This window comes from Ochotona curzoniae, unplaced genomic scaffold (genome assembly GCF_017591425.1).
Source record: "Ochotona curzoniae isolate NIBS_2020 unplaced genomic scaffold, NIBS_Ocur_1.0 scaffold_4506, whole genome shotgun sequence".
Classification (NCBI taxonomy): Eukaryota; Metazoa; Chordata; class Mammalia; order Lagomorpha; family Ochotonidae; genus Ochotona; species Ochotona curzoniae.
In genome coordinates, this window is record NW_024467119.1 from 22066462 (window position 1) to 22090548 (window position 24087).

Genomic DNA, 24087 nt, shown 5'->3' on the forward strand with positions numbered 1-24087 from the left:
CGTGTGCAGTCCGGTAGTGGGAATAATGACATGCTCACTCAGTAGACTAGAGACAAACCAAGTGAATTGCCCTGAAATAGTTGCCATGGATGGGCTAGTAGCGGCACATAAGGCTTTTGTTGTTTTTTGAGAGATACTAACCAAGGTTGAAAGGGTCTTTTTTTTTTAATTTTCAACTTTTATTTTTCATGATATAATTGCTTAGGCTCAGGGATTTCCTCTCCCACCTTCCCAACCTCCCTTCTCCCCCAACCCACTGATTTCCCCTATATTGTAACAGCTGTATAGTCCTTCATCAACAGTCATAAGTTCATCATTCTTCTATTTAAGTGTATAAAAACATTTGTAGGTACAGACAATGGTAGAAGGTCCAGCATGCTATTATCAAGATATATTTAACAGTTTCACTGGGAGTCCGTCTTTTCTTCAGAAGCATACTGTAATGTGGCTTCATTTCATGCTGTACTTGCCTGAAAGGGTCTTTTAAATCATTCATTTTAAATAATGGAAGGCCAGTTGCCCTCTTCCTGTCGACTCTTTCCAAATACTTGGAAACAAAAAAGCTGTTGTTTCCCTCTCTTCCACACTGCCTTCTTGTTAAAATGGAAATTGGGATTGATTTCTATACTCCTGAAAACATCTAAAATTTGTGTAGAAATATTGTCTCTGGAAATTATATGTAAACTGTATATTTACTACCTGGGCAATATCTTGACATGTAAAATATAATCCTTGAGACTGTAGGGTTGTTTTTGTTTTGTTTTGTTTTCTCTAAATAGATTTGATCTTTCAAGTTAAAAAAAAAAAAAGAAAAATCTTTGTCCCCTCAAAACTGGTATTCCCAATGCAACTTATTAACTGTTGACATGTCATTATCTGTATAATTATAATAATACTAAATCCCATCAAAATTAATATTTCAGAGAAGAAATAGCAGATGCCAAAGTGTTATAGAAGGGATAGTTTGGCAAAATCACTATGCTGATAGTTCAGGGATAGGGCTAGGGGTAGGTTGTGTCATTTTTTCATACTTTTTGGGTTTTTCATATATTCCTTTTCAATATGAAACTGGAAGGGAAAAAGGCTCTAAGAAGGCATAAGCTTTGGGATTAGACTCCCTGATGTTTGGAACCCAGCCCTGTACCTTGATTAGCTCTGTGACCTTGAATCGGTCACATCATTTCTAATTGCACAGATAATTTGATGACTCTGTCATAACAATTTTTTTGAAAAAGAAAGTATTGGGTAACCTCCCCAAATCAGCAAATATAATCAAGCCTGGAACAATGTCCCATCTATGTAGGTGTTCAATGTTTGCTAGATTGAACCAGGAAAGGTCCTGCTGAGCTGAACTTCATTGAACTGGAAAAGTCTCCCTGAGCCCAAGAACAGAGAAATTCACATACTTCTGCTGTTTTGGAAAAACAGTTTGGCAGTGCCCTGAAAAATTAAGCATACACAACATATATCCAAGCCATTCTACTCCCAATGATTCATCCAGGAAGAGTAACAACACGTCCATACAAAGACCTGTGTTCAAGTAATGATAGCAGCTTTATTTGCAAAGCCCCAAACCGCTGAGTAGCCCAGATGCTCATCAACAGGTGAATGGCTTAACAAATGAGAGAACCACACAACAGAATCTTCCTAGCAATAAACAGGAATGCTTCAGGGAGACAAACTGCTGCTTCGATAACCTCATCCCTTATCAGAGAGGTTAGTTTCCAGTACTACGTTTTTTCCTAATCCAGCTTCGTAATAGTGCACTTTGCAACAGGCAGCAGGTGATGGCTCAAAGTACTTGAGTTCCTGCCACCCACCTGACAGATCCCAGTTGAGTTTCTGGATGCAGCCTGGTCCAGCCCTGTCTATTCTGGGCAGTTGGGGAATGAATTAGTAGATGAAGATCACTTAATCTTTCTCTCCTCTCCCGCCCTTCCAAATAAATAAAAATGGATACACTTTAAAAACCTGAAAAAGAATGCTTCAATATTAATACATTTCAGAATTATTATACAAAAGGAAAAAAAAAGCCATAAGTCAGGGGCCCAGTATGATAGCCTAGTGGCTAACTCCTTGACTTGTAACCACCAGGATCTCATATGGGCACCAGTTTGTATCCCAGCTGCTCAGCTTCCCATCAAACTATGTGTTTGTGGCCCGGGAAAGCAGTTGAGGACATCCCAAAGCCATGGGACCCTGCATCTTCACGGGAGACCTGGAAGAGGCTCCTAGCTTCTGGCTTCAGATCTGCTCTTCTCTGGCCATTGTGGCCATTTGGGGAGTAAACCACAGGACAAAAGACCTGTCTCTCTGTCTCTCCTTCTCTCTGTAAATCTGACTTTTCAATAAAAATAAAATATTTTTTTAAAAGCCATAAAACAGGGACCATTAACCAAATACCCACTAATCTATAGTGACAGAAAGTGTGCCATTGGTTGCTTTGGACTTTGTTGGCAGGGGGCAATGCGTGGAAGGATGAAAGGACCTGAAAGTTCAGTTGAGATGATGGATATTTTCACTATTTCAACTGAGAAGATGGTTTCATGGGTATGCAAAATCTAGTAAAAGTGTGCACTCTAAATATGTGCATCTTACAGGTCAGTTTCAACTCAATGGGAAACGTTTTAGGCGATTAATCCCGGAGCTTCCTCCCCAAGAAAGATCAAAATCTGTCACCCTTGCTAATCAGTCCTAGACTCATGCAAAGGGAACAGAGAATTAGGTGGCCAGGGGATTGTGTGAATCCAGGCACGTGTTCTCCTGGGGAGCTCTGAGGATGAATTCACAGCGGGGGAAGAGATTTAAATTTCTCAGTGCAGCCAGTCGGAAGTTATTAAATTTTTAAAGAATGGTATGGATTTCAGTCCAGAATCGCAAAACAAAACTCCAAGGCAAGGGGCTACATTTCTTGCCTGTCGAGAACTGATGAAGCAAGCAGAGGAATATAAAATGCCTCATCCAAAAAATAATGCCCCAGTATCCAGGAGGCTCTCATATGTACATGCCAAATTTCAGAGGGTAAAGTAAGATGCCAAGGTAAACTATGAAGGTTGATTGTCTTCTCATTAAAGAGAAAGCAGTGACATTGACATCACACTTTAATATAGAGAGAAAGCACAACCTTTTATTAAAAAAAAATTATTGCTAAAAGAAAACCCTAGCTGGCTTAGCTAAGATTAATAATGACAAATAATAAATCCCAGAACACAGCTATGAATTTTTAGAGCTAAACTAAATAAGTCAATTACATCCCAACACTAAGTATCGGAACGTAGAAAGCAGTACTAAGGGACTAAAAGATAAAATTTTATTTCCATCTCTTCTGACATCAAAGTATGAACCCCAGCAGATAGAGATGAGAATTCTGGGACTTTTTTTTTGTTTTTGCAATATGTTGTCAGGTGCCTAAAAACATAAAGCTGCAGTTCGTTTGCTGAACACTTCACCATAACTTAGATATCACTTCAGAATTATGTCCTTTGTTCAGTTTAAGATGGTGCTAGAAAATATCAACATTTTCTTCTATAGCATGTTATTAAAGGATACTGTTTTTCTGGGTCATCTTCAGTGTGGTGTAGAATGATTGCTCAAACCCAGAAGTCATGCAAGAAGTTTTGTTCCTGCTTGACTGGCTAATGTGGGATATGAGAAGCAGAGTCATAGAACCTTGACAAATATCCAGTGAGATTATGAAGGTCAGGGACGCCTCACCAATCAGAAACAAGGCTGAGTGCAGCCAGGCTTTTTTATAACTCCAGTGCTCAGAATCTAAACGAGCACACAACATTAAAACAAAGAGCAGATTTTCAGAAAGGACTGTGAGGCTAAGGAGAAATCTACAACTTAAAGCAAAAGGTTTTTGCAGAATAAGGTGGTGCATCTGCCTTTCACAGATTTCACCTGCACACACAAACCTCCAGAGAAAGGGAGTAGCATGGACACCTGCTGTTGACTTGGCACATAGTGGATGTCCCGATAATTAAGTTAACACTTGCTTCCACAGAACATATGCTGGCACGGGAGGAAAATTCACAAACAACTCTAACACAAGGTCCTTGAAAACATAAACGCTATAGGAAAAACACAACGGTCCCTATGTCTACTAAGAGTATGGTATTTCCAGCCTTGGAGGTATACCTAACATTGGACCCCTTCCTCTGCTTTTTTTTCCCCTTCCTCTAGGTATCCAGATTAGTTCCTTCACTCAGGCTGATCTGACTTCAAGAAATGTTCAGTATATCCACTCCAGTGAGACAGAGAATCATTCAGACACCTTCACCTTTACGCTGAGTGATGGCATCAGTGAGGTAAGGGTGCGACAGAAAGCCATTGTTGGTGGGTGGGATTCCTCTGCATCCCCTTTGAAGACTGAGCAGAGCAGCTGAGGGTCTGAGAGCTTCATTTCTCTTGTTCAGTCTCTGACAGCTACCTGGGCTCTAACCCAGAGTGCTCCATTTCGGGGGTCTGGCTCGTTAATCATGCCAAGAACCGTGAGAGTAGGAGAGAACACCTACCTTCTAGCTGGTGGGTGTTGCACACAGGTGTGCTGACTGCATGTTTCTGCCATCCTAGGTGACGCAGACATTCCACATCACACTGAACCCTGTGGATGACTCACTGCCAGTCGTGCAGAATGTGGGGATGCGGGTGCAGGAGGGCATGAGGAAGATGATCACAGAGTTTGAGCTCCAGGCTGTGGATGCAGACACCGAGGTATGCACGGTCCCTGGGCTACCTGGCTGGGTGAGGGACTGGGTGATGGCAGCTCTTGCTTTGTGCCTGTGTATTCCATCCATCAACAATACCTAGGGTGGACGACACTGCAAACACCAACAAAGAAGTGTTGGGGTGGGGGGGAGGAGGTTGAGGAGAAAATGTGGCTTAGTGCTTTTAAAATCTTTCCAGATTCCTAGATGCTCCCGGATTCCTATCCAATGTTTTTATCTCATGTTTGACTGAACTGGGGCCTTCTGTTTCTGTATACTTCTGTTCCATCACCTCTTTTATCCAGACCTCACTAATGACAACTTAGTATTACAGTTTGAGCATCCTCAAAGACAAGACTTTACAGAGTGAAACAGGACTCAGCCTCATGCTGCTGCCAGATGGAAGTACTTGGCATTCTTGATGTGATTTAACACCCATAAAAGCATCCCACCACACTTACTAATTAGTTCTCTGTGCCCTCTTCACTGCCCAACACTCACGCATTTACTCATTTTTTTAAGATTTATTTATTTATTAGAAAGTCATATATACAGAGAGGAGGAGAGACAGAGAGGAAGATCTTCCATCTGGTGATTCACTCCCCAAGTGAGCACAAAAGCCCATGCTATGCCAATCTGAAGCCAGGATCCAGGAACCTCTTCTGGGTCTCCCACACGGTTCAGGGTCCCAAAGCTTTGGGCCGTCCTCGACTGCTTTCCCAGGCCACAAGCAGGGAGCTGGATGGGAAGTGGAGCTGCCAGGATTAGAACCGGCGCCCATATGGGATCCTGGCATGTTAAAGGTGAGAACTTTAGCTGCTAGGCCATGCCGCCAGGCCCTCATTTACTCATTCTTAAAAATAAAAAAATTGATTAGGACCTGGCCCAGTAGCCTAGTAGCTGAAATCCTCACCTAGCATGGGCTGGGATACCATATGAGTACTGATTCATGTCCTGACTGCCCCACTTCCCATCCAAATCCCTGCTTGTGGCCTGCTAGAGCAGTGGAGAACAGCCCAAAACCTTGGGATCCTGCACCCATGTGGGAGACCCAGAAGAAACTCCTGGCTCCTAGTTTTGGATTGGCTCATCTCTGGCCATTGCAGCCATTGGGGAGTGAACCAACAGATGGAAGATCCTTTTCTTTGTCTCTCCTTCTCTCTGTAAATCTGCCTTTCCAATGAAAATAAATTCTTTTTAAAAGAGAGATTCATTTTACTTATTAGAAAGGCAGAACTACAGAGGGAGTGGGAAAATAACACGCAGTGAGAGAAAGACAGATCAAATTCCATCTACTAATTCACTTCCAGGCGGCGACCGCGGCATGGTAGGACAGGTGGCAACCAGCAGCTTCCTCTGCGTCTCCCACTTGCATGCAGGAGCCCAAGTACTTGAGCCATCTTTTGCTGTTTTCACAAGCATGCTTGCAGGAAGTTGGATCAAAAGTGGAGCAATTAGGACTTGCACTAGCACCCGTACGGAGTGCTAGCACTGTAGGCAGCAGTTTAAGCCCCATGCATGCCACAATGCCAGCCCTTTATTCATTCTTTTATAAATATTCCTTACATACTAAATTGTATGCTAAATATAGAGCTGTGAATAGAACAGATAAAGTTCCAGGCCTTCAGAGTTTACTACCTTTATATAATAGAATAACATGATAAAGGAAGGAAAAACATTTAAGTTCTGATGGTTTTTTTTTAATGACAAAAAATAAAGCAAGTGAAAGGAGACTGTGCCTGGCAGTTTGCTGATTTGGAGTAGTCCGTGAGGCCTCCTCCGTGTTGGAGCAAACACCACGTGAAGAGCTCGCTAAGCGATCATAGGAAGTGCTCTCCAAGCAGAAGAACCAGGAACGCAAAGGCACTGTGGTCAAGTATGCCTGGCCCTGAGGACCACTGCAGCTTAGTGGTCGGTGGCCAGGAGGCTGGACCCAGTGAGCAAGCAGGTGAGAAAAATGAGGCCACGAAGTGGTCAGCAGCAGAGGACCATTTTGGCCCACACCAGGACTAAATAGTTTATGCTAAGTTGATGGAAAATGAGTGGAAAGTCTTGACCAGGCTTCATGCTTCTTTTTCCTTGTAAAGATCACTTCCAGCAGCAACGGAAAAAGAACACTCAGCCTCTGTTCAGATGGATGCGAGGCTCTATCTACGAGTGTTTAAGGAAAGAGAAAAAAATGGATGGAAAGGAAATGAACAGTTGGAAATGTCAATTTTCTGTCACTTGGGCGTTCCCATATGTATCACCTAAAGATAACAAACTTAGATATTTTAATGTTATAACTGAAGGTACACGAATATTAGACATTTTCAGAAAGTTCAAGAAAAAATGCACATTATTAATGGATTTTGAAACTTTTTACACCAAAATAAATTTTGCATTCTACTTCCAATTTCCACAAACTTTCTGAAGTCTCTCTTACAAGTCTGATTCATCAGCGCATACCGTCCTTATTTTAGATAACTTTAGGTTCCGTAACCCTTGCTTAGCTGTTGCCACTCACCCATGCACCTTCTGTTATGGATTTCCTATCTCTTCTTGCTTTTTGCCTCTTGGACAGGCAGTAGCCGTGACATTCACCATTGTGCAGCCCCCACGCCACGGCACCCTGGAGCGAATATTGAGCGGACAGCATCCCCACCTCGCCTCCACCTTCACCATGGAAGACATCTACCAGAAGCGGGTTAGCTACAGCCATGACGGCAGCAACTCCATCCAGGACCGCTTCTCCTTCACTGTCTCTGACGGCACCAACCCCTTCTTCATCATTAAGGAAGGAGGAAGGGAGGTGAGAGGCCTAGCAATGGTTTGTAATCTCTAAAATGGGCACAATCATAATCGCCAGCTTCAAATCGACTAAGGATTGAAGAAGGCCATCCACATTTAATTAGTGAATGCCCAATAAAAGACAATAGTTCTCGCTACCAGTATTTCTCTTTTTATACTTTGAGTTTTTCTTTCATCTGGTATTCTAATATCCTGTGGCTCTAAATTGTCTGTTTTTGAACAAAATCCCCTTAGTGTAGCCAGAGTTTGTTAGCCTTAGAGCAGCATCAGGGATGAATAAAGTGGCTTTTGCATCCAAAAGGCATTCACTCCGAAGCAAAGTGTCTCATAGAGCATTTCACGGACCCGGCACACGAGAGAACACCACAATAAACTGTCACTGTCAGCGTCATCGACGTCACCACGGGTCCAGCTGTGAAAGCAGTGTGATGCCTTGCTTCCCCCAGGAGCTGTCCCTTTCCAACATGTTTGTACCCAGAAGAATCTTTAAGATTCTCTCAGCTTCCCGACCATTGTTACGAATCCCTTCATTCCACAGCCTGAGGTCCCGTAACCAACCCCGAGAGTTGCTGCAACTCCGTTAAAAGGTGACAGAGGCCCTCGTGCCCCCAGTCTGTTGTGGCTGTCCCCATAGGTATTTTAAATCTTGATTTCTTCTGTCCCTTATTATCACAGAGCTTTCCCCTCCCCCAGCACAAGCACAAGAAAGAACAAAACCAGGAAAAAGATCAGTTGGCACACCTCCCACACCTGGAGACGTTGAGATTAATATTTTCAAGATGATTTATAACAGACTCTCATGAAAGTTTTAGCAAGCATTCCTGGCAGGAAAATCTTCCATGGATTGTCATTGTGGCTTACATGGACCTTGACCAACAAAGGCATGGATGTGGACAGACCCACTTCTGTAGCAAATGGAAGTCTCTCACTTTTCTTCCACATTGCTCAACCAGCATTCTCCATGAGGCCTCTGCCCAGGGCTCCTAAGGGATGGAAATTATCTCCATGGCCCATTCCTCACCCTGCAGGGTCAGCTGATTTCGGCGCTTCAGGTCCACAGGTCCCAGGCCAGACTTCCTCAAGGGCTCTGGAAATGATGAGTTTTCTTTTCTGGCCTCGCCACAGGTCAGGACAGCAGCACCTCAGCAGTTCCGGATCGACATCAACCCAGTGGATGATGGCACCCCCAGAATCGTCACCAACTTGGGACTCCAGTGGCTGGAGTACATGGATGGCAAGGTAAGGCTGGACCCATTTGCCATAGTGAGCCTACCCAACGTAGGCTATGTTCTTACGCATGACAGTCACTTCAAATGACGAGACTCTGGCTCAACCCTCCCTGAGTGAACTGATTCTCCTAATACAGGTGAGACCAATGACTTTGGTTAGGATTGTTTACTAGTTAAGATTGTCTAGATCACTTAGGATTATGTACGGTGATACTTTAAAAAATTCATGAAAATGAAAGTAAAAGATAAGTTTCTTTTGGTACAAAACAATTTTGAAAATAATTCAGAGAGATCTTTAAAACACTCGTGAGAAATAGGTATCATGAAAAAAATATTTATTTTGTACCAAAACAAACATATCTTAATTCCATTTTCCATAAAATTTTTGAAGTACCTTGTACACACACACACACACACTCTCTCTCTCTCTCTCTCTCTCTCTCTCTCTCTCACACGTTAGAAAGTTTTTCTTCCGCTCATATATAGGGTAGAAGAAAGAGGGCAGTCCAAGGTCCTTCCTAACCACTTAGATATGTAAGTATCTTCCTTCAATTGCTGCTATTGACCACATGGCTGGATGGCTTCAGAAATCTATCATTAGATTTTACCTCGGAGGGGAAAGCAGACAAGCAGAAGAGAAGGAACCCCGTGTTAATCAATAATCTAGACATTGAATATATTTTTGTGCTCATATTCTCTCTCTTTTTTAAGATTTATTTTTTATTGGAAAGGCAGATATTCAAACAAGAGATACAGAGATAAATATTTTCCATCTGCTGATTCACTTCCCAAGTGACCACAATGGCCAGAGATGAGCAGATCTGAAACCAGGAGTTTCTTCTGGGTCTCGCATGTAGGTGCAGGGTCCCAGGGTTTTGGGCCATCCTCTACTGCTCTAACAGGCCACAAGCAGGGAGCTTGAAGAGAAGTGGAACAGCTGGGATACAAACTGGCATTCATATGGGATCCTGGTGTGTGCAAAGCAAGGACGTTAAGCACTAGGCTACCACTCTGGGCCCCGTGCTCATATTCTCTTAGCAAGCAGTCAGCCATGCTGGCCCAGATGTTGTGTGGAAATCTGGAGATTTGTCTCTAACTGGACCCCCTGTACTTAGTTGGAGTCAGCTGTAGCTTTGTGAACCAGACAGTGGATGGACTACGGGAAGCATCTGGTGTCTTCCCTAGACAGAGTAGAAGTGTCTATTTCTCTATTCGAGTGTTTTGAGAGAGCTTGTACTTTAGAAATTTCCTTTTCCTTCTCCTCATTTCCAATGTGATCACTTTAGGGTGCGGGTGCAGGTGCAGGTGGATGCCAGTTGCTAAATCCACATTCCTGCCTGATGATACAGTTCTTGAGTTCAGTTGAGAGCTGATGTCTCAGTTTGGTCTCACTTTGGTAGATAATATTCCCTCTCAGACACCTGTCATCTACGTGGAACTGATCAGCTGGTTGCATGTATAACTCTCAAGCTTTAGGGTTCCACAAAACTGGTTGGAATTATTAAAATACATGAAACAAAACTGAGGCAAATGCCTCTCAGTTGTTTGATTTTTCTCCCCTATCTATTCAGAATGATCCTATTCTTTTATCGACACTCGCCAATTGGGCTTCTTCCACTGCTCCTCTACTTAAGTGTTATATAAGGTATCAGTGACTTCTGTTGTGCCAAGTTCAAAGGTTAATGTTTTGTCCTTATCTTATGATACCCACTACATTTAATTCTGATGATTTCTCCCAAAGTTTTCTCTTCCCAAATACTTGCTGAATTAATGAATGAGTGAAAAAAGAGTCTAGCCAGTATATTTGGGCATGCCAGGCAATTCTTATTCTATTCAACTTCAAGCATTGCAGTGATCAAATTTCAAGTATTGCAATTGACTTTCAAAGGTATAAAGTGGTCATTATTTCTGTATGGCATGATTTTTGCCAGAATTGCTATCTTCTTTCAAGGCCAAACTCAAATTTGATTGTCTCAAATCCCTCTTTTCTCAATACCAAGGGGAAATAATCAATCTTTTCTCTTCATCTCCTCCCTCTGTTGCAGTCGCTCGCTCTCTCACGCATGCTCTTTCTCTTGTTCCCTTTTCCTCCCTCCCTCCATTCCTCTCTGCCAAAAAAAAATTGATAGCCCTCTTTTTATATCTTCATTATGGCTCCTGCCACATTGACCTTGCTCATGAGCTTTTTTTCCTGAATAAAATGTGAATCCCTCAAGGACAGAGCCCAGGCTAGCTTCTGTCCTCACAGCCTCTCCAGTGCTGACAGAACACCCTATGCAAGCAATTGCACTCAGTAAATCATGGTTGAACTGAATTAAATCTGAGTCAGATGGTCTTGATCCTACTGTATTGCCACTCCGGAGATTCAGTGTCATGGGTTTCTATTCCAGGCAACCAACTTGATCACCAAGAAAGAACTGCTGACCATGGATCCAGATACAGAGGATTCTCAGCTTGTGTATGAGCTCACAACGGGCCCCATGCATGGCTACCTGGAGAACAAGCTACAACCTGGCAGAGCTGCAGTAACTTTCACCCAGGGTAAGGGACTTGGAGGACTCAGAAAAATAGAAAACCCTATTCCAATGCCATTCTTCAATCATCCCAATCTTTCTGACAGCAAGTTGTGGCTGCATACCCTTAAGTAGCGCATCAGCAAAGAGATGGATCTTATAATGTCTAACCATCTAACTTGTGAATTTCACCTCTCCTTTTTTCCCCCTCATTTGCTCTAAACTGTGGCAGGAAAAACTCACTTTACTATGCTTCCAAACTTTATATTTAGGCCAAGTTTTCTAAAAAAGACTTATGATACTACTTGGTTTCTTTTTAAAAGCCAACAGAGCAAACATACGCCTGCATCACTTATTTTTTGTTCCCTATGGATTATAGATTTTAACTCTTTAGCCAAGAAATTAAAATCAGCATGCATATGTTGCTCAACAAACCTTTTGCTGTTTTGAATCACAGAGCAAGTGAAATATATTTTTGTTGGTTAATAACCTTGCCACACTCTCACAGACTCCTGTTAACAGGCCTGTCTGAGAGCGGTCATCTTAACATGGCATCTCATAGTCCATGGTCAGGGTTTCCCTTATCCTCCCTACGTCTAGTTGCCTGTTCTTCCCAGGCACTTTTTCTAAAAGAAGATTTATTTTTAATTTGAGAAGCAGATCCACAGAAAACAGAAACAGAAAGTTCTTCCATCCTCTGGTTCACTCTCCAAATGGCCTCAGCAGCCAGAGCTGAACCAATACAAAACCAGGAGCTTCTTCCAGGTCTCCCACATGGTTGCAGGGGCCCGAGAACTTGGACCTTCTTCCACTGCTTTCCCAGGCCATAAGCAAAGAATCAAACAGAGCAGCCAGTACACCAGCCAGCATCCATATAGGATACAGGCACTTACCTGTGGAGGATTAGCCTATTGAGCCACTGTGCTGGTCCTTCCCCAAGAGCCCCCTCCCCCACTTTTTAAAATCTGTGCATTGTGTATGTGCTGGTTTAATCCAACCCAGAGTTTTCCTATTAGTACATCCCTTCTAAGCAGCCTTCTGTAGAATCAATAAGGGCTGGATATGAGGCTGTACTTGGGATGGGTTCAAAGCTTTCCTTGTGTCAATTCCTGAATTGCATTTCCACATTGCACAGATGTTTACTGAAGTGCTTTTTTTGGTCAAGGTCCTGGGGTTCTCATTTTACAGCATCCTGCTCTTGTGACTTGGAGCTGCAGGATTTCATTTCAAAATCTGGCAGAAATTCTTCTTTTTAAGACTCTACTTTTTGTTCTTGGGTAAAGAAGTTCTGTCTGTAACCCATTACCAGAATAAATGGAGTCCTTGTGGGGTTGCCTTGACCTCTCTGGATTAATTCACAGTAAGTCTATTTTTTCTCCCACAGAGGATGTAAACCTGGGGCTGATTCGGTACATGTTGCACCAAGAGAAGATCTATGAGATGATGGACAGTTTCCAGTTTCTAGTGAAAGACAGTAAACCCAATGTGGTCAGTGATGTCTTCCATATCCAGTGGTCTCTCATCAGCTTTCAACACACCAGGTACAAAGGCTAACGTGTTTCTGTTCTCGAGAAGTGAATTGACCAGGAGATGGAATCGGGATAAAGCAGCTTGGGAGTCAGGCCTTGTCTTCTGCTGGTGATGATGGGGGTGGGGGTAGTGATTAAATACTATATGTATGAGGCACAGTACTAAGTACCTAACATAATTCATCTCATTTAATACTTGTAATTTTAGATGAATTCTACTCCTCATGACAGCAAACCCATACAGACACAAAGAAGTTAAGGAAATGCCCCAAGTCACACCATGAACAAGCAATAAGCCTAGGAGTTGAGCCCAGTAACCTTATCCATTGTATTCACTGCCTCACATATCAGTATGTCTGCATCTTTGTTCAAATTTTAAAAGTCAACTAAGTATTTTTGGTGGAAAAACTATAAAATGGGCAATCAGTTCCTAGACAAGTTCACTGCCCTACACCCATGGCTTTATCACCTTCTGTCTGCACCTCCTTGTTCTCAAGTTGGCATTTTCCTCACCTCCTTTTTTTTTTCTATGGTCATATGTCTTTAGGGGAAAATTTGTTGCTAATATTGACAGTTCTTTAAATGTTTGCCTGATCTATTGGGAAGTTAGGCAAACAGAGATAAAGACTGGAAGCAAGCATGATGCTGTCATTGTAAGTTACATTATAACTAGGGTTATAATTGCCCTGGAGCGAAAAATTCTTCAACTCTACATTTTTTTTTAAAGATTTATTTTTATTATTTTTTCATTGGAAAGGCGGATATACAGAGAGGAGAGACAGAGAGGAAGATCTTCCGTCCGATGATTCACTCCCCAAGTGAGCGCAACGGCCGATGCTATGCCGATCTGAAGCCAGGAGCCTCCTCCGGGTCTCCCACACGGGTGCAGGGTCCCAAAGCTTTGGGCCGTCCTCGACTGCTTTCCCAGGCCACAGGCAGGGAGCTGGAAGGGAAGCGGGGCTGCCGGGATTAGAACCGGTGCCCATATGGGATCCCGGGCGTGCAGGGCGAGGACCTTTAACCACTTGCGCCACCGCGCCGGGCCCAACTCTACATTTTTGAGACTCATCATTTCAAAGAAATGAACTTCATGACAATCCAGATGACAGTTAGAATTTGGTAGAAAGGAACCTGACTTCATGTGCTATGATATATGTGTATATATATATATATATATATACACCATTCCACTCAAACATTTGAAGGATTAGAGGGAAATTAGAACCAATTTTTGTATATGAAATGTTTGCTGTTCTTTTGGCAGAATCACCTCCAAAATTAAATAAATACAACAAAGCTGAGAGCTGCTTTTCAGTAATTGTCTAACATCTAATGGACTAAATAGTAAAAGAGTTAAAATGAGGTACTTGCCTACTGCCTTCACAGCTGCAAGATACAAACAGGGTCCAATGGCTAGCCTCAGTATTGGAAAACAAACCCAACGCATGTTCTTTTGCTGTTGCTTTTCTAAACCTACATAATTATTATGACTGTATTGTTGGCCTCCAACTTTACAAAAGCAATATGAATTTCTGGCAGTAAGTTAAATGTATCCTGTCTTTTCCCCCCATTGTCTTAAAGCTACATTTGTCAAACTGCCTTTGCTACTGAGGTCATCTCTAATTTTCTCACGTCTGGCACTACCCTGTCTTGCACACTTCTCAAGATCTGTCCCAGCCCATTGCTGCCTGCACTAAGCCATTAATTGCCTTTGTGCAGGCTTCTCCCGTAAGAACTCACTAAACTAGTCTGATGACCACACTAGAGAGCAATTGTTTGTAATTTCTCTGTGTTCTGTGCTCTAAAGTTCATGGCTGCCATGTGCTATCCATCTTCTAAATGACTGTCCATTTTCTTTCACCACTGGGCAAGTGATATTCTGCATTGACAGCTTCCTGGTTCATTTGGTGCTGTGATTATTCCAGGTGAACACATTGCTTCAGATTGCAACCTGGCATCATAAAAGAGGCAAATCTCCTCTCCTCTGCAGTGCCTGACATAAGTCACCAAGCAGAAGAGACAGGCCCTGAACATGTGACAGGATAAAAGATTTCAAAGATGGCCCTTTTGTTTACTTACAGCTACAATGTCAGTGAGAAGGTGGGCTCCGTGAGTGTCACTGTGCAGAGGACTGGGAACTTGAACCAGTATGCCATCGTCCTGTGTCGTACTGAGCAAGGCACTGCAAGATCCAGCTCCAGGCTTGGCTCCCAGCCTGGACAGCAGGATTATGTGGAGTATGCTGGCCAGGTAGGGGTGGATGGGCCTCTGTTGCTTGGACAACCGGGAAAGCTCTGGCAAGGTCTGTGACCTGCTTGTACTCTCTTTGCTCTTGTATCCTTCCTTTAAGTAATTTTCCTATATCCTCTACCCATAATGCTTTGTTCTTACAGTCTTTCTTATTGCCATTGATGTTTTAACTTCCAAAGCTTAAGTTGTCACCTCGCTTCTCAATCTTTGCATTTTGCTTCATAACAAAAGAGTAATTTCCAGAGTATCAAGTTTTACACTGAACCAATGATGTTAAACCTTCCTCTTTCTTTACGTTCCTTCCCCTAAAGGGAGGGAAGAAAGGATAAAGGAAGACCAGTTGGAATGCTCTTGGGACAGGCCAGTTTGAGACATAATAGGAATTTGGATTTCAATTAATAAGTGAGGTTTGAAGGCAGTGGATGGGTTCAGCCAGTGGGTAAGCATTGATAGGGATGAACAGAGTATTAGACACTGGGGCAAAAAGGAGAGGCAAATGCAAACTCCTCTTGTAGGAGAAAGCACACAGGGGTGCATTTGGCAAGTTTAGGTGACTTTGTGACTTTGCGTTGGACATGCTGAGCGTTGCTCATTGTCTGTGAAACAAGTTGACCATCTAAAGTGGGGCAATAAGGGATCTATGGTAGAGAGGAATTTGCAAATCATCTATAGCGGTATTTCAGAAAGTTCATGAAAAGGTCATATTATCTTTAAATTCCATTTCTTTCACAGGCATTTTCAAGTCCCCTTTTACATACTATTGGTAATTATTGCCACGTTGGCAAAAAGAGAGGAAAAAGAGTAAAAAGCAAAAAGAGAAAGGTCTTCAATAGTGAAGGCACATAGGGAAAAGGCTCTGTCATCTCTTATGCCGGGTAGAGTGACTAGCACTTACTTGGTATTTAGGCAATGTTTTTCAAAGCAATTTCATTATCCTCATGGCAGTGCTAATCTCTGTCAAGGGAAGCAGTTTCCATCCCTTAGTTGAAGAATGTCAGCTGGAGAAACCCCAGGCCTCTAATATTCAGTTGGACGTTATTAGAAAGAACATATAAGCCAAAGGGCCTCAGTAAAATAAAACAGTCTATTGTGTGGTTTTCAAGAAAGACAAATGACCAAGAGTGCATTCTAAATCTTAACTAAATACTGGTCATTTTGTCAGAGGTAGTTTGAGAAGTTACTTGGATTACTTGGTTAGATTTGTACTGATTCTTTACTTTATTAAAATTATGTTTTTTCAGAGGTGTGTGGTCTTTACAGATTTTTGTTGATTTTCTCACAGGTTTTAAGTGTCTCTTTCTACAAAATATAATCCCTTCACTTCCCATTCCTTAGATTTTTGAGCAAATAAAAGTACTGATTTTGTTGGAAGATTTTTATCTTTTTTTTTAAAAGATTTATTTTTATTGGTAAGACAGATATACATAGAGGAGGGGAAACAGAGGGAAAGGTCTTTCATCTGCTTATTCACTCACCAAGTGGCTGCAATGGCCAAAGCTGAGCCAATCTGAAGCCAGGAGCCTCTTCCAGGTCTCCCACATGGGTGCAGGGTCCCAAGGTCTTAGGCCAACCTCAACTGTTTTCCCAGGCCACAAGCAGAGAGCTGGATGGGAAGCAGGGCTGCCAGGACATGAGCTGGTACCCATATGGGATCCCAACACATGCAAGGCAAGGACTTTAACTGCTAGGCTACCATGCTGGGCTCGATTTTTATGTTTGTTTTAAACAGAATAAAACCTGAATCAAAAAACTTTTATTCAGTTGTGAGCATATAAATAATTTCTCCATTTTTGCCAGACTAAATTTATTCACATTATTCTAGTCCATTTAAATGGCAAAGGATTTAGCCAAATATAAGGTTAAAATTAATCTAGATAATGTATAATATAGCTTTCTGTGAATACAAACTTCATTAAGTATAATGAGATTCTCTTGCAATTTTAATTGTATATGCAACATGATATTAACAATATTTCACATTTGTTGAATGCTTTAAAAATGCACTGAGCGCTTTGTACATTTTCTGTTGGTCTTCCCAATAAGCATGTGAGGTGAGCATATTGTTGTTATTTAATTGATGAAGAATCTGATGTCTGTGCAGTTTTATAATATTATCTACCTCGGAAGCAAGAGAAGCAGCACTTGAGATCAGAACATTACACTCTGAGGTCAGAGATCTTTCTTATTGAATTTGCCAAAGAAAAACAGGTCATTGAGCAGTCAGGCAATGATTATTGCTGTCCTGAAACAACAAAGTGGAAGAGGAATCATTGCCAGGTTTTCCAACAGTTCCTAAGTGGTAGGAGGTGTCTTTGTCTTCTACATTCCTATATGGTGAATCCACTTCCATGCACAGGTAGAGTAAGAAGAGGTGAGTACATGCTTTGTGGAGCAGAGCAGCAGGTGGGGTTTAGAAGAATGCACCATTTGGGTCAGTGACCTGCTGACTGAACTTGGGTGCTTTTCTCTCATGATAGAGCTGGCCAATGAACATGAGGCACAGCTCAGTCTCTCGTTTCTTATTTGTGACAGGTGCAGTTTGACGAGCGAGAGGATACCAAGTCCTGCACCATCGTCATCAATGATGATGACGTGTTTGAGAATGTTGAAAGTTTCTTTGTGGAGCTCAGCATGCCAGCATATGCCCTCTTAGGGAAGTTCACTCAGGCAAAGGTCATTATCAATGACACCGAAGATGAACCCACCTTAGAGTTTGACAAGAAGACCTACCGAGTCAACGAGAGTGCTGGTTTTCTGTTTGCACCTATTGAGAGAAAAGGTCTGTTGGTACCAAAAGTGACAAGGAGGTCTAATGTGAGCTAATGTTTATTGGTTCCCTTTTATGTACCAGTTATTCATATCTCATATCCAACCATGTATGTAAGTACTTCCTATGCATTAATTTATTCAGTCCCCAGAACAGCCTAATGATGATTCTACCTACAGTGAGTCCTATCAGATCGCCTCTCTTAGTTCAAGTTTTTAGAGCTCCCATTTAATCTTGAATTAAGCTAGAAGACTGGTTATATTTAGCCCTGAAAATTATTCATGAACTCAAGTATACTTGATCAATCATATAATCCATAAAATATTTAGTAACCTTGGCCAAGGAGGGAAGTTACAGTTTGTAAGAACTGGCTTTCCACTTTAGTTCTTAGGAGATAGAGAATGTGCTAAAAGATTTCCCTACATCAGTATACATAGAGCTCAGTCAAGAAATCAGCTGTGTATAAGAAACAAAGGGCAATTCTAGATGGGTTGAAAACTGAAGCAAAGATCTGTGGATTTATGACTTGTAATATGGAGACTTTAAGCATATAGAAATGAAATCTCCATTCAAAGCCACACAATAGTAAATGATAATGTCAGCATTCTTATTGTCTGTGTTCACTGACTATTCCTGGAACAAATACTGTGCATCGTGCAAACCTTTGGCGATGCCTCCCAGAAAATAAGCAAGCCCCACTGGTTGCCGTGGGCCCCCAGGCAGGCCCTTAGCAGGCTGTCAACCAAGGGAAATGACGGTATTCTTAAGTCATTTGTACAGAGAGGCAGGTTTTATTTTCTTTTGTCTGTTTCTAAGCAAGCTTGTTTCTCTCAGGGAATTAAAGTGCAGAAGTTTACTGACAAAGGCAACGAACTGTACTCAAAACACTACCTTCAGGACACAATTACTTTGGTACTCAAAGTACCAAATGTGTCTCTTAGCTTTCCACCCACTGTGGTCTTCAACGGTAGGCAATGAGTCTTGTGACTTAACAGAGCACAAAAACCACAGGATAGGAAATCCATTTAAAGTTATTTGGGGACATAGTGAAGTGGCTTGTGTATATTAAATCCTCAAGCAGTGTATTATACCACCAGCTTAAAAGACACTGCAAGTCAGAAAGGTTTCTCATCAGTTTTTGAACATAAGCAGTAATAGAACAAGTCAGCGGGAACTGAGCTCATCAAGTTATGGGAGGCTTCAGGATGTGAAAAAGCACTTGTTCAAATGCTTTGGTTTTCTTGCCATCTGTATTTCAGGAGACTCGAGCAGCATCGTATCTGCAGTTTGCTACACGATACCCAAATCAGCTCTGGGAAGCAGTCTCTATGCTTTAGAATCAGGCTCTGATTTTAAGTCTAGAGGGAGGTCTGCTGAAAGTCGTGTGATCTTTGGTCCCGGTGTCACCATGTCCACCTGTGACGTCATGCTCATTGATGACAGCGAGTATGAAGAGGAAGAAGAATTTGAGATTGCCCTGGCTGATGCATCCGACAACGCCCGCATTGGAAGGGTGGCAACTGCCAAGGTGGTCATCAGTGGCCCTAATGATGCCTCCACCGTCTCCCTGGGCAACACAGCTTTCACTGTCAGCGAGGATGCAGGTAATACAGAGCACCTTGCTTCCATCATCCTCTCCAGATCTCTTTCACAAACAATTTAGACTTTGAGAATGCCATTTCTGAGTGACACCATTGCTGCTCTGAAATATTATGCCATGTTAGGCAATCAAGACCAAGAATGGAAGGTCGTGTGGAAAAGGAGCTCCTTCCACTGTCTTATTCCAGTTATTAACAGTGTTAGGGAGCTGGAGTGTTATGTGCTGACTTTTGTGTCCAGTGGGGGTTCAGGCTTCTAAGCATTTGGCTTTGTGAAGACTGAAGGGGTGTGAGCTGCTGAGGATACAGATGCATCTAAGTGTCCTGTTAGCTGCTGAACCATATGATCCAGAGCCTCAGGCTCTTGACGCACCTGCAATCTCATCATGTATTATCCAGGAGCAGGCAGGTATCTTCTGCATGGTGGATGAGACCTAGGCTCCTTTCCGCTTGTGCCTGCATAGGCAGATATACCCCATGGCACAGTGGTGCCGAGCACTGGCTAGTCTGAACCCAAAGGCCTTTTACTTTTTTAGAGGGATTCTCATGGCTATTGGGAGCTAATGTTTTTGAATGGGTACCAGATGCAGACATCATTCCCTGTGTGTCCCATGTATTCTCACTGGTTCTTCCATGAAGAGAAGACATCCCAGAGAAGAGCAAATGGAGGCCTAGAGAGATCAAAGAATTGAAAGTCTGAGTAGCCACTAGAATGGCAGAGCTGAACTAGAGCCCTTTTGAACTGTACCCCCTCATCCACCAGAGGCTCAGGCCTAACTCCAGGTCACTTCACAGCTCATTGGCTTTGAAAAACATGGTGATGAGGCTTATCATATCAGCCTTTCCCTGACCTTGATATGAAAATCACTAAAGATCCTTAGGACATGACGATGCATGATGCCACACTGTTTCTAAAATAAGCAATGAAAGGGGGGAGTTTGGTACAACTCTTAAGCACCCACATCCCATAATGGAGCAACTGGGTTTGAGTTGTACCTGTGCATCTCATTCCAGCTTTCCCTTAACAGGCACCCTTGGAGGTGGCAGGTGATGGATCAAGTAGTTGGGTCCTTGTCACCCTCGTGAGAGACCTGCATTGGACTGCTGGCTTCTCCTTTGGCCTGGCCAACCCTTAGCTCTTTTGTGCATTTGGGGAATAAACTAGCAAATAGGAGATCTCTCCCCCCTTTTCTCTCCCTTTTTCTGTCATGCTTGCTCTCTCCCTCTCTTTTTCTTCCCCCGCTTTCTGCCTCTCTTCCTCCATCTCCCTGTCCGCCTCTCCTGTCTTATCCCTTCCTTCCTTCCTTCCCTCTCCTCTCCCTCTCTCCCTTTCTCTTTCTTCCATCTCCCTCTCATCTTCTTCCCTCCCCCTCTCTCTACCTCTGTCTCTTTCCCTGCCTTTTTAATAAATAAAATTGTTTTTTAACTTAAAGATTTTCAATACGCACGTATACTTCTAACGATTATGGGTGCCACTAGGATAGAATAGGGGAAAAAATCAACTCAATTAAGAACGTTTAAAAAAAGGAACATTCAGTCCCAGACCCATAGCTTTTCCCAGCTGATTTTTAGCCATGACCATAATCTGAGTTTCTTCTCTCTAAAGAGGCTTAATATAATTTTCAATGACCCCTTATTCCTGACCATCATTGTTCTACTCCAGTGAGCAGTATCCCTGTGGGGCCACAAGACTCCACTCAGATCTGTGACTTCAACAGTCCCCCTGTTAGTTCCCCTAAGACTCCTCTTGATCTTAGTGTCAGTAGCAAGAAGATTGGGACACCTCCCAGCCCCACTCAGACCATCACTGCTAGAGCTTGGATTGGACAAGCTGAAGGGGACAGAGCTGACATTTCTGCATGAAGAATGTTGCTCTGCAAACCTGGTGCAAGGTTGACCATTAAAGGCTGTATTAATCATCATCCAGGCACAGTGAAGATTCCAGTTATCCGGCATGGAACTGACCTTTCCACTTTGACGTCTGTCTGGTGTGCCACTCGGCCCTCGGACCCAGCTTCTGCCACTCCAGGTGTTGACTATGTTCCCAGCTCCAGGAAGGTGGAGTTTGGGCCTGGTGCCACTGAGCAGGTGGGTACCTAAGCCATCAATGCACCACAGTCACCAGGCCTGCTGGGTCTGAAATTGCCTATCGTCTTCAGTCTGTTTGCCAAGCTTCCTTGAAGACTCTTATCTCCCCTTCACCACTTTCTTTAAAACCACAAACATTCAGACAAGGGAATAAAATTAGGGGAACATCTTCTACCAACTACCCCCGACAAACAGGGGCTTTTTGAGTATCATATATCCAGCGTGAGAGACTTAGGATAGAAACTGCACTAGTTTGATGTAAATATCTAGAAACAAACTCTTAGAGACATATAGTAAAGAGATGATCTTTTCACAGATTTTAAACTTGCTAGAAGAGGGCAAGTTGCTGTTTGTCCCAGTCTTCCAAGGGCAAATGTGTGTTGGAGTCTTCGGTAAAGTCAGCTTTGGTTTCTCTTCTAGTATTGCACCTTGACTATCTTAGATGACACTCAGTATCCTGTCATCGAGGGACTGGAGACATTTGTGGTTTTCCTCAGCTCAGCACAAGGCGCCGAACTGACCAAACCCTTCCAGGCTGTTATTGCGATAAATGACACATTCCAAGATGGTAAGACACCAGGGATGCCTGTGGGTGGGTCACGATGTATTTCTGTTTTTCCCTTAACTTCTGTGCAAGCAGCATCAGAACTCACGTGTTCAATCAAGATATGTGTTTAGGTACGTGTGTGCACACAGATATGCTGTTGTGGCAGGACACGGGAGACAACCCTTCCAGTTGCTGGTGCTGTGCCTGAGATGTTTAAGTCTTAGGTTCTGCCCTCGTGAAGCTCAGTGTCTAAGTGTGCAATCACACTGTTAGACAGGAAAGTCAGAATGTGTTATGCTAAATGACCTTGAGGGGTTATAAATCCAGACCTCTGCGAGCAGAGAGAACTGAACATAACCTATAAACAGTGGGGAATCTGAAGATATCACAAAAAGAACAGTAGTTCATCCAAGTCTTCAGGTTTAACTCATGGACGATGCAGGAAAGTCCACCTCAAGTGGAGAGCAATGTATACAAAAAGAGGTCTTTACAGCTTAAAGGTCTGGGATGTTAAGAGGAGTGAGGGGATTTTGAGAGATGGGGGAGTGGGCAAAGCTGAGGTAGCTTTTCTGGGCATTTCAAACTTCATAGGATTTGCTCCCTGAGGGGTAGGTTGTTGGACAGGAATGCTAAGGGAATAACACAAGGCTAGACCTGTCTTTGGAAATGCAAGAGAGAGTCACTGGAGGGACTGTGGTGTGTGTGTGTGTGCGCATATGTATACATATAATGACATCTTGCAGTTTAAAATGTTTTATATAGTGACTAATGGCATTGAGTTATTTTCATCACTTTTTCCATCCCTATATCTTTTTTTGTGATGTCTTATAACCAAATATTTTTCTTATTTTGGAGTTATTTCCCCTCATTTTGAACAGCTCCAATTTCACTAAAAAGTTCTTCTTTTACATTGATATGTCTAGCAAATCTTGCCTAACCCACCTTTGTTCCAAAGTTTTACACTTACCTTTGTGAGTTATAATGTGGTAACTCTTTAACTATGAACAAGATTATAACAATTATAAATTTTATATTACATGCTACTGCAGAGTTTACAGTGATCCATTAAACATTATCTCATTTGCTCATAATCCAGTGGTTTTACTTCTGGTTTTATTTTGTAGATAAGGAAACTGAGAATCAGTGAAATAACGATATCACCCAAAGTCTATTTTTCCAGCATGCATTCTGACACTTGCATTAAACTACCTGTTTTATTTGGTGCAATAGGGAAGTCTGTAGGGTTTTTTTTTTCCTTAATGAAGTGAAAAAGAAGGAAATTCATTCATTCTTTGTATGCTGAAAATGAGTTCTTATTCTTTTGCATGAGATGACAGTTAACTTACCTCAGATACAGTAGAAGGTGAATGCAGAAGTCCTATGTAACCCCAGTCCACTTCCTAGTTCTTTGGCCTTAAACCAGAAGCTGAAGGTTACCAACCCTTATTTTATTCATCTGTAAGTAGTGAAAATACTATAAGATTGTTTTGTTAAGGATTAAGCCAGATAACATCTGTGAAAATGCCTATTATAGCATCTGGCACATAGCACATTATATTAAATATTAATCTCTTCCCTGACATATCTGCAATTTGTCGCACTTACCTAGGAAATGACTTATTTTGTTATACTCTGATCATCACAAAAAGATTCCATTTAGAGTTTTCTTAGCATCTAATTAATAGGCATGGGCGGTACACAGAGAACATGAAAATGTTAAACAAAATACATCTCATCTTTTAGGGAAGTTACATCATTGTACAGCCAGGCAAGAACAGATCCCAGACGAAGAAGCCTCAGTTCCAAGCCACCATGGTGCTCATGGTTTCTCCTCTTGTTTCCTTTCTTCTGAGTAACAACTGGATTTTGAGCCCATTCAGGGTGCACACTCCACTGTGGAAAGAGATTGGCCATGTTCTCTCTCATCTTCCTTCCAGGCTGAGATGGAAGACTTTGTGTAAGATCACACGAACAGGCAGTGATGGAGCTGGAGTTAGAACTCATGTCAATTCCAAGTCCATCTTCACATCTTACTGTGCTAACTTTCCATTTTGCGCTCGAGCTGCC

At 42.4% G+C, this 24087-nt stretch overlaps 1 protein-coding gene across 1 annotated transcript in view; it reads left to right on the forward strand.

Annotated features, from left to right (window-relative positions):
• FRAS1 (Fraser extracellular matrix complex subunit 1) overlaps positions 1-24087 on the forward strand; it is a 263048-nt gene that overhangs the window by 198655 nt on the left and 40306 nt on the right. The window contains exons 47-57 of the mRNA XM_040967150.1: positions 4186-4310; positions 4576-4716; positions 7273-7500; positions 8625-8738; positions 11119-11269; positions 12626-12782; positions 14852-15020; positions 17553-17799; positions 19047-19391; positions 21313-21473; positions 21894-22041. Coding sequence (XP_040823084.1) covers positions 4186-4310; positions 4576-4716; positions 7273-7500; positions 8625-8738; positions 11119-11269; positions 12626-12782; positions 14852-15020; positions 17553-17799; positions 19047-19391; positions 21313-21473; positions 21894-22041 — 1986 coding nt within the window. The remainder of the gene's footprint in view (positions 1-4185; positions 4311-4575; positions 4717-7272; positions 7501-8624; positions 8739-11118; positions 11270-12625; positions 12783-14851; positions 15021-17552; positions 17800-19046; positions 19392-21312; positions 21474-21893; positions 22042-24087) is intronic.